Source organism: Poromitra crassiceps (genome assembly GCF_964638095.1).
Source record: "Poromitra crassiceps genome assembly, chromosome: 11".
Taxonomy (NCBI): domain Eukaryota; kingdom Metazoa; phylum Chordata; class Actinopteri; order Beryciformes; family Melamphaidae; genus Poromitra; species Poromitra crassiceps.
The window spans coordinates 16,388,142-16,402,087 of record NC_139643.1 but is presented as its reverse complement, the minus strand read 5'-3'; the positions used below and the strand labels follow the sequence as shown (position 1 = coordinate 16,402,087).

Genomic DNA, 13,946 nt, shown 5'->3' with positions numbered 1-13,946 from the left:
ACTGTCGCCACCTAAGGGTTCTGTAAAATAGGTTATAGACCTCCAATAGCTACTATAGTTGTACAGGAGCTGCGGAAGGCTTTGATCGACGTCCCACCGTCAAAAAACGCATTGGACGTCGAAGGACGTCCGTGGCACTCTACGTCACTATTTAATTGGACGTCGAAGGACGTCCATGGCACTCAATGAGTTAAAAGCAACATTCAGAGAAAATCACCCTGAAAGTTTGTGTTTGTGTGTGTGTGTAATAGACCCTTCTCACGGGGGCCATTTTGTGTCGAGAAGCCAGGGTAAACACAGGTGCAAGCAAAACACTAATGAGGGTTTCCAAATTCCAATCATGGAAGTTGGAAACCCTCATTAGTGTTTTGCTTGCACCTGTGTTTACCCTGGCTTCTCGACACAAAATGGCCCCCGTGAGAAGGGTTTATTGAACTGGAGTTCTCCTGACATGACCTACATGGAGGGGTATTCAGTTCGTTGGAATCTGCAACCTCACCACTGGATGTCACTAGATCACTGGTCCTTTAAATGCTACTGAACTGCAGTGAACTAATCAAGTCTGACTGTCCCTCACTCTGGCCTGAGGACCTAAAGGAGGCCTGTTCATTTTGGTGAAACTTTAAGTCCAAATTGTAGTTTTCAGCATTAATTATAAAAAGTAACGCATCTATTTTCATATCTTCTCCTTTAGAACAGCCAGTTATGCAGATGTGGGAAAGAGGGTTATATAATATAATCATAACTATGTTCCCAAATGTGTATACATACAAACACACAAACACACACACACACACACACACACACACACATATATATACTAGGCTCGATTCCTCGGCCGCCCTGCAGCTCACTGAGCTGGCCCTGCAGCTCGCATACACAGCTGGGCTGCTGCGTGGCCTCGCCTGCCCTATTGACGCGTGCAGGTGTGTGTGTCCCCTTATGACATCGCTGATGACATCATCAGTGGGACAAAAATTGACAGAGAACAAACAGTCCCACACTGCCCTTTACTTACAGTAAAGTACTGTATTATCATCATTCATCAGCATGAGCACACTTACAGTCATATCTATAAATAGCAACGGTCACTTTAGCCAGAGTTGTGCGTCTCTATCAGGAAAGAAGAAGCAGACAAACAGCAGAAAGACACAGATCTCTATCTGCACATGCCAAACCACTGGAAACCGGAGGCTCCGCCCACACAGCTCCACAACAGCAGCTGTGGGTGTGAAGTGTCTCAAATCTCCACGGTAACTAACCACCTTTATGGTCCCTCCTCCCTCACAAAAAAACATCAGCCAGCCCACGTCCCTTTATTAAAGAGGGAGAAGAGGAGCTGTATAAGCAGCTGTTATGTAACCTCAGTGCTTTGCCAGACACAACACAGCTGAGAGAGACTCCAGCATGTGAGCTATGAGCTGTGAGCTCACAGAGGAACCAACAGCCTCCGCTCTGCTGCTGCAAGCCTGACTCCTGTCTGAAAGCTGTTCGCATATACTCCTATTCTGTTTAGCAGCTGTTAGCATAGGAGTTTAGCAGCTGCTAACATGTACTCCTATTCTGTTTAGCAGCTGTTAGCATGTACTCCTATTCTGTTTAGCAGCTGTTAGCATGTACTCCTATTCTGTTTAGCAGCTGTTAGCATGTACTCCTATTCTGTTTAGCAGCTGTTAGCATGTACTCCTATTCTGTTTAGCAGCTGTTAGCATGTACTCCTATTCTGTTTAGCAGCTGTTAGCATGTACTCCTATTCTGTTTAGCAGCTGCTAGCATGTACTCCTATTCTGTTTAGCAGCTGCTAGCATGTACTCCTATTCTGTTTAGCAGCTGTTAGCATGTACTCCTATTCTGTTTAGCAGCTGTTAGCATGTACTCCTATTCTGTTTAGCAGCTGTTAGCATGTACTCCTATTCTGTTTAGCAGCTGCTAGCATGTACTCCTATTCTGTTTAGCAGCTGTTAGCATGTACTCCTATTCTGTTTAGCAGCTGCTAGCATGTACTCCTATTCTGTTTAACAGCTGTTAGCATGTACTCCTATTCTGTTTAGCAGCTGTTAGCATGCACTCCTATTCTGTTTAGCAGCTGCTAGCATGTACTCCTATTCTGTTTAGCAGCTGCTAGCATGTACTCCTATTCTGTTTAGCAGCTGCTAGCATGTACTCCTATTCTGTTTAGCAGCTGCTAGCATGTACTCCTATTCTGTTTAGCAGCTGTTAGCATGTACTCCTATTCTGTTGAATGTTACCGGGCCTGGTCTGGTCCAGGGGGGGCAGGCCCTGCAGGATGAGGGTCTTGGGAGGGCCGGGGGTCTGGGTGACAGGCAGGGCGGCCACGCATAGCGGCCGAGGCTGGATGGCCGGCTTGGTGCTCAGGATGCTGCACGCCTTGAGAGAGGCAGAGCCAGGCAGGACTGCACAGAGAGCGAGAGAGAGAGAGGGGGGGGACAGGGGGGAGAGACGAGAGGGACGAGAGGGGGGGAGGATTAATTGTTGTATCTTTGTTGACATAGCAATTGTATATTTATTTAATTACAGTTTTTTGAGTTTGCTATTGTAACTGGTCTCTGCTGACATAAGCAAAGAGCTGAAAAGACAGATAAACCAGGCTATAGAGCAGCTTGAGGAAGAAAGGTTGTCATCATTCGTTTACTGGTTTCAAATGGGGAAACTGAAATTAGGATGAGAGAGAATATCATGTTTTTCTGTCTTAATGTGTATAGAGAGTCTGACACCCAGAAGTCATGCATCTCCACACTTCATAGACACAAGCGGCTCTGTAAAAAATAAATCTTCCCTCAGGGTCAGGGTTCCTAGATGGACTAGTAATTCATCGTCTCTACAGTACATGCTCACGCCATTTGAGTTTACTCAAATGTGGGGGTTTTGACTGCAGCCATTTGCATGCACACCTGCGTGTGTGTGTGTGTGTGTGTGTGTGTGTGTGTGTGTGTGTGTGTGTGTGTCTATTCAGCAGATGGCTGCTGGGAGGAGCTGCTACCTGAGGCTGTAGATACCAGAGATGTTCACAAGCCATTCTTTGCAATGGAATCATATCTATCATATCGGTATCGGCAGATATCCAAATTCAGCTATTGGAATGGAATCGAAACTGGACAAAAGTGGATCGGCAGATACCCCGATTGTTAATTCATGTTGAATATTGGCCTGATGTATTGATAAAGAGATATATCAGTCGACCCCAAAGCTGTACCTGCAGTCTGGGTGTCGATGGAGCTGATGACTGCTGGGATGTGCGTCTGCAGCTGCGTCTGCGTCACCACGGCAACCTGCGCCTGCAGCTGCGCCGCCGCCGCCGCCGCCGCGGTGGTCGCCACGGTAACCTCCATGGTGCCCAGCGGAGGAGACAGCACGTCTCCGTACATGTAGGGCGGCGTGGGAGGGTTCTCCGCCTTCACCGTCACCTGACACAGCATCACAGCACACAGGAGACATATGGATGCTCATTGTCTTTCTGTCATTTTCCGTACGTAGAGTGCCAATGACGTCTAAAGATGTCAATTGCGTTTTTTGACGGTGGGACGTGGATCAAAGCCTGATGCATCTCCTGTAAAAATATGGGAGATGTCGAATGTGTATAAGCTATTTTACGGACCCATTAGGTGGCGACAGTGCTCTCCAGATTAGAGAAAGGTGAGGAAAAAACAGAGAAGAAGTCATGGGGAAACGGAAACCGCATCGGTATGCATCGATATGCATGAAGCATAACGTTAGCTGTGCCTGTGAACAGCAGCCAATCTGCTGCCACAATTGAGCCCCTCCGTCTCCGCTGCGATAGCCCCTCCACATGATTAGTTGCCGACACCAGCGTCTTGCTGAAAAGTTACATTATTCTCAGCTGGAAGCCGGCGACAAAAACGGCAGAACGCTGTGAAAAAGCTGGGCGTAGCGCACTTTTCAGTGCAGAGCAAACGCAGCAGAGAGCCACCAGAGACACTCCCACGGAGGAGTGTGCAGTTGAGGGGGGTGGGGCACGCAGGGCAGCATACAACACCGACCCAGACAGCAGGAGGCTCGATGGACAGATTTACAAACACAAGCTAGAATATCTGATGCCCACCAGCAGTAAATCAAGACCAGCAAGAAGGTGTATAGTCTAGCGAATCTGTGAGAAAAAATGACCCAACCTTAAACTACGGTAATTGCAACAGAAATTATTTGTGTTGTATTCAGCTCTTGAAACCTTCCAATTTAACATACTGAAAATCCCAGTAGTGGAACATTGTCAAAATTGGCATTGTCTCCACAAAGGAGGTGATGTTTTCGGTGCCGTTTGTCTGACCGTTTGTCTGTTAGCAGGAGGATTACGGCAAAACTACAGGGCCGATTTTCATGAAACTTGGTGGAAGGGTGTAGCATGGGCCAAGGAAGAACCCATAACATTTTGGGGCGGATCTGATCCGGGTAGGCTCAATGGAGGGGGCGGGGCTAGGGAAAAGGGTCCGTTGCTAGGGATAGGAAGGTCGTAGAGAGTCTGGATTCGAGGGGTAGGGGGCATGGACAGGTGTATCGGGGGGGGGGTGTATGTGGGAGGGGGTGTGGTCAGGAAAGGGGCGGGGCTAGGGAAAAGCCCTACCAAACATACTGTAACATAACAAAACAAAACATAAATGATAGCTGCTGCGCAGCATGGGGTCGTGGCCGGGCAAGTCTCAAGTCTTTTAGCTATAGTCCAAGTCGCGTCTCAAGTCTTTAGTCACAAGTCAAGTCTCAAGTCTCTTATGGATGAGCTTTCTATCATCTGCTGCATGCAATCCAGTCTGCTTAGATTAGAACACTACCGTTCATGACAGGGCTGGGGCAGAAGGCAGCAGGTTAAGTACATGGCAGTTGAACATAGAAGCGGAGAGAGTAGGGACAGTGGAGGCAGAGAGAGATAGACTGAAAAATTGCTTATTTATACTTTGGCATGTATGACATCACCGATGACATGACAGCAACAACTATGACATCACCCACCCAGTCTGCTCAGCCAGGAAGGATGACATTATTGATGACATAATCACTGATGACATCATCACTGATGACATCACTGATTTTGTCATTGCTCAAGTGACATCACATCATTAGGTAATTAGGGCAATTACGATGCTCTTTATGCTATACATGAGGGCAGAATTCAAAATACTGTCAAAAATTCAGTTTTTGAGATACAATTATTAGATTTTGCACAATTCAACTACTCGGACAGCAAAATCTTGTCAACTTTTTTTCGTGGAGATTCGAGCTTTAGCAAGAATTTGCATTAGCTGTTTAAAGTACCATTTACAGTAAAACATTTTGATGCACTGTGGGGTCAATTTAAAATCTGTTTGATACTTTTGTGGAGGACAGTCTAACGATGGAGATGCTGGAGTTTGGTGTCATTTGAAGAGAAAATGTGGAAGGAGTAGGGTTGAATTAGTTTTACAGTTTTTCATGCACATCTTGTTCCCTCAGACAGCCATCGCAAACCATAACTTCATAGTCATGTCATTCACGAGTCTCGGCAAGGCACAGCGCAAGTTGTAGCTCAAACATGCAGACGAGTGGACAGGCTGTGTTCTCCATATCCGAAGGTTATGGATAAGTTGACCGCCATTTATCATCTGTTACCAATGACAGTCATTGTCTGTTACCATTCAAAGTAGGCTAGCTTAATAAGCACTTACTAGTTAGCTAATAGCTTACTAATGGGTATAGCTTAATAATAGCTTATTAACTCATTGAGTGCCATGGACGAGTATGTTCGTCAATTGGTTTAGTAACGTAGAGTGCCAAGGACGAGTATGTTCGTCAATTGCGTTTTTTGACGGTGGGACGTGCATCAAAGCCAGATCCATCTCCTGTGAAAGTATGGTGGCTGTTGAATGTGTAAAAGCTATTTTAGGGACCCATTAGGTGGCGACAGTGCTCTCCAGATTACAGAAAGGCGAGGAAAAAACAGAGAAGAAGTCATGGGGAAACGGAAATCGCATCGCATCCGTATGCATCGATATGCATGAAGCAAAACGTTAGCTGTGCCTGCAGCAGCCAATCTGCTGCCACAATTGAGCATCTCCGTGTCCGCTGCGATAGCCCATCCGCATGATTTTGTTATTAGTTGTTATTATTCTCAACTGGAAGCATGGGAGCCGGTGACAAATACACGCGGAACGCTGTAAAAAAGCTGGATGTAGCGGACTTTTCAGTGCAGAGCAAACGCACCAGAAAGCCCCAGAGACACTCCCATACGCAGAGCAGCACACAACACTGACCCAGACAGACCCAGACAGCAGGACAGGATTGGCAAACGCAAGCCAGAATATCCGATGCCCACCAGCAGTAAATCAAGACCAGCAAGAAGCTGCAACCAGCAGCGCACGCAGGGGCCAGCGCTGCTGGTTGCAGCTAAAAAATATTGTTTTGCCAAACAAAATTCCTTGGTTTTCGCTGTTCTATTGAAGGAAATTATTTTTGAGGTGTGACTACATCAGAAAATATTAGCTTCAGTCAGTGATGTGCATGAAATGTTTAATTTCACAAAAGGCTCATTATCTCAGCTTCTAGAAAAAAACGGCTGCTTTTGGTTAAATCAAGCTATCTTCTCCGGCTGATAACTAAAGAACGGAAAATGATATCAATAAACCTGTTTTTGCTGATGATAGAAGAGAGTCTCATCGTTCTTTTTGCGTGTTCGGTGTTTACATAGTAATATCACACAATATTCAGTGGGCCTCGAGAAATCACTGAAAACGCTCTGAAACTCTGGCACTGGGAGCGTCCGTTCTCCAAAAGTGGCTGGCACTCAATGAGTTAAGATACTTGTACTATCTGTTGTTATTCATGTTCTTTGTGCAAATAAACAATAAACAAAAATAAATAAACAAACACTTACTCTGGAGATGATGTACCACTTGTGCTCTTCTCCCTACTTATAAACTTATAACATATAAAGCCTCAGCCAGGCGGTAATGCAACATAAAGGATGCCAACTACCATAAAACACATCACAATTGCTCAAGTGACATCACTGATGACATCACAATAGCTCAAGTGACATCACTGATGACATCACTGATACATGACAATCGTGACATCACAATCATGGCACACATGCCACCCGCCCACTTATGTCTCCTGTTAGGACCACTGCAAGGCAATCAGTCTGCCAGAAAGCCATTAGAAGAAGAAAACTTTCAGGAAAGACCCACAAAAGAGGAGAGGGGATCGGGTTTTACAGAATGTAGGGAAACAGTGGATGGATAAATTCAGAAGGAGGTGGTAATGCAACATAAAGGATGCCAACTGCCATGAAACACCACCGAGGAAGAAGACTTTCAGGATTAATTTGCCCAAGATCTTCATGCTGCAGATGCCATCTATCTGTACCAAAAAACAAATACCTCAGACCTTTGATGAAGAACATGGTTGTTCAAAGAAAAAGAGCAGACAGCTATTTAGAACAGAATGATGATGAGCAAATTACACTTGGAGACCTAACTGTGAAAACTTAACAATACCTTGAAGTGGTGATCAAATAATCATTACAGAAATCAATGGCAAACCAGAAGTGGTTACATTGAAGCCGAAGGCCTCAAATATTTTGAGTGCATTTTTGCATGAATCTAGGAAGGACAATAATGATGTTGCATATCCCTCAAAATATATCATCTGCCAAAGGAAACATGGAAACCCTTCAGCTTCTCCTCAAATAACTGTTTGCTGGCGAGAACTGTGAGTTAAACATATCTGCAATAGGACAGACAGGCCATGCGGGCAGCAAGGGCAAGGGTTCTCATCACGCCATTACAGATAGGACTTACAAATGCATCACCAATTTGGATCTAGATTTTTGGTGAAAACACTTGGTAACCTTTGATTCTGTTCCTCATATCAGGAGGTGAAAAAGTTGAGTCCAGTGCAGCTGCTTCTCAAGGAACATACTGTACCTCCCTGGCAATGTTGAAGGCCACTTCACGATTTTTAAAACACGAAAACACGATTTCAAACAGAAGCCCGTCTTTATTGTCACACGAACACACTACAACACATGCATGCGGCCACAACACACACTCATGCTGACGGTGGCCGGTGAAATATTTCCTCTGCATTTGACCCATCCAGGCTTGTCCTTTCCTCCAGGGGGCAGGCCAGGAGCAGTGGTCGCTTTTTCTTTCCAGCGCCCGGGGACCATCATTGGACCATCATTGGACCTTCAGATGTTGTCGTCACTTTTTTTAGTGGGGGGTCATGTACGGAGGAACCCCCTGGGGGGTACGGGGAGAACATGCAAACTCCACACAGAAAGGCCCTTTCGACGAGATAGCCCACCCGGGCAGTCGGCACTGAAGATATGGGGGGGTCACAACTCCAGCGCCCACAGCGTCCCAGGCGAGAATCGAACTCAGGACCTTCTAGCTGTGAGGCGACAGCGCTACCGACTGCGCCACCGTACCGTAGCAATTCAGTACATTGCTGATAATGTTGACCATAACATCAGAACCATTGATGGCCACAACACATTACATGGTATGGGCCTTATAGCTGGAGTTACACCAGAGAGCCAAACCAGTACCAGTTGGACACATCAATATCCACATGTGGAAATCAGAGATCATGTGGAGGATTGAGAATGCCACAGGTGGGTGATTCTCATGAACATGGTACAACGCATAGCAAAACTCAAAGATATCAAGAAGATATCAAGTAGGATCTAATTTCACCATTCAAATTGAAATTATAATCCACTAGGCATCTTGCGCGCTACGCGAGCTCGCCTGCCTTGCAGCTCGCCGAGCTGGCCCTGCAGCTCGCATAAGCAGGTCGCGGCCTCGCCCTGGTTGCTCCTTGATGGCATACTTCAAGGATGCTGGATCACCTGTCCTGGAGCTGGCAACATACAGCTGTCCATCGCTGAAGACTGAAGCCAGACTCCCACTTCTTTCAGTGTCTGCCCCTGTGACTTGATTCTGCTCTTATGACATCACTGATGATGTCACAACTGCTTTGACATGACTGATAATATCACAATGCCTCTGACATCACTGATGATGTCACAATTTATGACATCACTGATGACATCATCACTGAGACTTTGTGTGTGTGTGTGAAGCTGTGTTCACACCAAGATATTTATTTTTCGCTCGTCGCTTGATTCAACCCTTTGGAATCGCTCTGTCGCTCTGTTTAAATCACTCATCAACAGGCACACGATTTGACGGACATGTGGGGGCTATAACGTTACGCAATGTCATGATGTTTGTCCACTACGAGCCACCGTCATTGTTTACAAGCTAAAGCCTATCAGCGTGCTCCTAATGCGAGCTCCATACCAGTAGGACAGACTTCACTTCATGTCAGCTGTCAGCCTGTCAATGCGGTTTGTTGCCACACAATAAACCAGCGGTTTGTTCCAAGCCAGTGTGATCCTTGACTCGCTCTCACACGGCAGCCAATCAGCATTGAACAGCGAGCGACTGATGCCAGCGTAATTTCGCTTGAGTTGGGATATTTCATCTCGAGCGACGAGCGAATTTTCTCCCTATCGCTCTGTCTCTGCCGCTCGGACGCCCAGCGATTTTTCTCCCAGGAGAATATACGCTCAATCGCTCGTTTGCATTGACTTTGTATGTAAACTCGACGCCAGCGAAAAACTTTTATAGGTCGGTGTGAACGCAGCTTGAGAGTGAGTGGATTTATGACATCACTGATGATGTCATCAGTGGGACAGACAGACAAACAGACAGAGCCCTAGCTCCCTTAGATAGATAAATGTGCTCATTTTTTATGTATTTCCAGACACTTTTAGAGACACTGAGGGAATAAATTCATTACCGTAACACATTTTTAATTGGAAATATGAAACAAACTTTTTTTTTCCAATGGCAAGCACTTCAATATGCTCAAGGGTATCACCCAAAATGTGTATGATTAACAAATACGAAGTTGTAGGTAACATTGTGAGAAATGCAATGTATTACGACTACATACATAGAAAAATCTGTTCTACTTAGACTCAACCATTTCTGTGGATTCCTTGCCCCCAAGAATGTGGAAATAGACACCAAATTTGTAATTCTAGGTCTAGTTGGAGTCAAGATATGGCCACAATTTTAATAATGGCAGCCATTTTGAAAGAACGTCATTTTAACATACTTCCACTAATGGGATTTTCTGGGATTTTTACTACAGTGTTTCGGGTATCAATATAAACATAAAAATGTGAAAATAAATTCTGTTGCAATTAGGGATGGGTACCGAACTCGGTACTTTTACAGGCACCGACCGAAAGTGGGCGGTACTACCGAGTATCAGTTCACATGACATGAAACGGTACCTCATTTCGGTACTTTTTTTTTTTTCTATTATAATTTAAAAATGTTGGTACTTGAACGCATCTCAGTGATACAAAGACAGCGAGCGAGATAGAAATTCCGACGCAAACTTGAAGGCAACGCACACGAGGGTGGGTTACGTCAGCACGTCACTGCCAAAACAAGCAGAAGAGAAGAAGATGGCCTCTCGCTTGCGGTCCACTTCACAAAGATAGACTCAGACAACGCTCGCTGTAACATTTGCGATGCGAAGTGCAAAGCTGGCCAGTGGAACACCTCTAACTTGAGGAAACACTTGGTCAAGCATAAAATCTTTTTAAATGCAGAGGACTGTAAAGTGTTCGATAGCCTGAGGGTGGACGCTGCATCCACCAGCAGCAAAGCACCTACAGCCAGCAGCTCAGCTCCTCTGCTTCGTTAGCTGAAACGGACAACGACGACGACGAAACTTCAAGTGTCGCAAGTGAGGCGTCGACTTCTTCAACATCAGGTAACGTCATTTAATTAGCTAACGTTAGCTGGATAGTTGTAGCTTATAGCTTAGCATGTTTAGTAGCGTAACTAGCGTTGCTAACGTTATTATTATCCTCAGTTCGTGTCACCGTGAGACGTTCAACGTTACACTCTTGCTTTCTTTGCTAAGCCACCGTGTGAGAGTCGCACAGGAGACACCCTTCACCCTGGCGAAGAAAGCAGCTTTACCCCGGCAGAAAGTAAATGAGTGCCACAGGGCAGTGACTGCCTTCATTGTAAAAGGCATGTTGCCCTTCGCAACGGTGGAGTCTCCATGGTTCAGGCAAATTATTTATTTATGTATAAATGGGTGATAATGTGTGTGTGTGTGTGTGATATTCATAGAGTAAGCTAAGTTACTAACAATAGTTATTTTTATTGTCTATATATAGGGAGATGACAGGGACCCTGAACCCAAAATACTCCCCTCCCTCCAGAGACCTTCTCACAAACACACTTATCCCAGCTTGGTATCGTGTTGAGAAGAAGAATGTGAAGGAGGAACTCAGGGCAGTTGACCATATTGCAGTGACCGCTGATGGATGGAGCAGTGTGGCACAAGACCATTACCTCACGGTCACTACCTTGCTGCGACAAGTAAACTCTTGGTTTGGGAGGGAAGAGGGAGGGAGGGAGGGGTTTTATTTTGTTGGGTGCTGCTGCTAAACAAAAAAAAATCTAAATAAAGAACAATGTTGAAATTGAGAAGTTTGGACTTATTTGTTTTACAACTGTACATTTTTGTTGTTGCAATTTTTTTTTTTTTTTTTTTTTTTTTTTTTAAACTTAAAAAAGTATCGAAAAAGGTACCGTTTTTGGTACCGTACCGAATTCCTATCGATTCAAATGTGAACGGTACCCAACCCTAGTTGCAATTAGTTTAAGGTCAAACCTTATTTTCCCTAGACTAGTAGCTCTGCACACGCAGGGGCCAGCGCTGCTGGTTGCAGCTAAAAAATATTATTTTGCCAAACAAAATTCCTTTGTTTTCGCTGTTTTATTGAAGGAAATTATTTTTGAGGTGTCACTACATCAGAAAATATTAGCTTCAGAGTCAGTGATCTGCTTGAAATGCTTCATTTCACAAAAGGCTGATTATCTCAGCTTCTAGTTTGAAACGTCTGTTTTTGCTGAAAACAACCTATCTTCTCCGGCTGATAACTAAAGAACGGAAAATGATATCAATAAACTTTTTTTTGCTGAGTCTCATCGTTCTTTGGGCGTGTTCGGTGTTTACATAGTAATATCACACAATATTCTGTGGGCCTCGAGAAATCACTGAAAACGCTCTGAAAGGGCTGGCACTGGGAGCATCCGTTTTCCAAAAGTGGCTGGCACTCAATGAGTTAATGAGGAAAAATAATATTAATTACGTTCTCTAGTCTACGAACGTATTTTAAGCTACATTTTTCGTCAGGCACATTCTTAGTCGCCTATTGTAGATCCCCCAAAGGACCCACGGCCGTAAACCAAACAATAGCCATGTGGACGGCTCCACTTTTCATCCATATATGGTCAATGATGTCACCCTCAAAAAGGAGTCTCCGCTGAAGACGTGTTTGAAGAGAAGACCCGTTTGTATTTTCCCAAACACTGAGGCAATCAAGTAAACTAAACTTAAAGCTATAGCGTTAGCCGAGTAAACTATATGAGGGCAAGTGGTGGACTGGACAATCAATACAGCATCGAAGTTTATTTGGAGTCTTGGACTGCAGCGATCGCATCCAGGCAGCAGAAACCGTAAGTTCGCTCCTTTCATAGCGTTTTATAGCGTTTATAGCGTCGGGTGCATGGCGGGCGCGGATCTATAAATAGTATGAAATAATTTGCGCGGATTTATATGCGGTTCATGCATACACGCGGATTAGGATGGCATAAAAGCTCATCCGCGCATCTCTAGTCAGAACCCATTTTTTACGGCGGTCGGAGTTGTCATGAACGCGGTATTAAGGAGTTTACACACAGTCCGATTGTTTCGTATGCGGTTTTTTTATCAGTCATACGGGGGGGAAATCGTGTATCCACATTACAACATGATGGACAGGCAGCAGCGGCTGATCAGCAGCAGGGCTTTGGAGGAGGGTCTGAGTGCACCACAGTGTGTTTGGGTTTTGGAGGAGGGTCTGAGTGCACCACAGTGTGTTTGGGTTTTGGAGGAGGGTCTGAGTGCACCACAGTGTGTTTGGGTTTTGGAGGAGGGTCTGAGTGCACCACAGTGTGTTTGGGTTTTGGAGGAGCAACATGCTGAATGGAATGCAACACGTTTTATCTCAATTTTAATGTTCTTGGGAAGTCAAAATCATGATCACGATTAATAGACCAATCAATACTGCACAGGTGCCAACACCTTCCGTTTGATAACTATATCACCAAATATCTAATAAATCAGTCTTTGATAAAGCAGCTACGCATTTGGGTCAGTGTGCTGTTCTCCAATTCTACTGATTGTTCCTATTTCTTTTGTCCACACACACACACACACACACACCTGTGGGTCCGGTGACGATGCGGAACAGTCTGACGAGAGTGAGGATGCCGGGGAGGGAGGCTCTGATTTCACCTGGAACACTGGACACACACACACACGTGCACACACACGTGCACGCAGACACACACACACACACACACACACACACACAAAGAGGACACATAATCAGAACAGTGAAAACGGCTAAGCATGTTGTTCTTTGTGCAGCAGATCAGATGTATTTGCAGAACGTACACATTTCCACTGGTAAAGGTTGAGTTATCGTCATTTCTTCTTTTATCACAGGAGGAGCCTCTCCTGCAGAGAGAGAGGAGAGAAAATGTATTGTATATTTAAGTTGGATTACGGTTATTTGAATTTGTTTTTGTATTTCATGCCAATAAAGTGCCTTGAATTGAATTGAGACACACACACACACACACACAGAAAAACAATGTGGTTCTATCAGAGGTCGCGCCACTGAAACTGTTCTTACTTGGATATTTAAATATGATCAAAAATACATGTGTGTGATTTTTGAAAGGGAAAAAACACCAAAACTAAAATAATAGTACAGTACTGTTTTCAGTGCCAGTATTAGGGATGGGCAACGAGTTTCGAATTTTCGAATAATCGTTTTTATTCTCAAG

General features: G+C 44.8%; 1 protein-coding gene across 1 annotated transcript in view; it reads right to left on the bottom strand.

Moving 5' to 3' along the window:
• The window catches only part of atf6b (activating transcription factor 6 beta), a 59,264-nt gene that overhangs the window by 28,086 nt on the left and 17,232 nt on the right, over positions 1–13,946 (bottom strand). Inside the window, exons 4-7 of the mRNA XM_083646281.1 lie at positions 13,552–13,614; positions 13,318–13,397; positions 3,215–3,425; positions 2,250–2,414 (exon numbers count right to left, since the gene is read on the bottom strand). Of these exons, the coding sequence (XP_083502407.1) occupies positions 2,250–2,414; positions 3,215–3,425; positions 13,318–13,397; positions 13,552–13,614 (519 nt within the window). The remainder of the gene's footprint in view (positions 1–2,249; positions 2,415–3,214; positions 3,426–13,317; positions 13,398–13,551; positions 13,615–13,946) is intronic.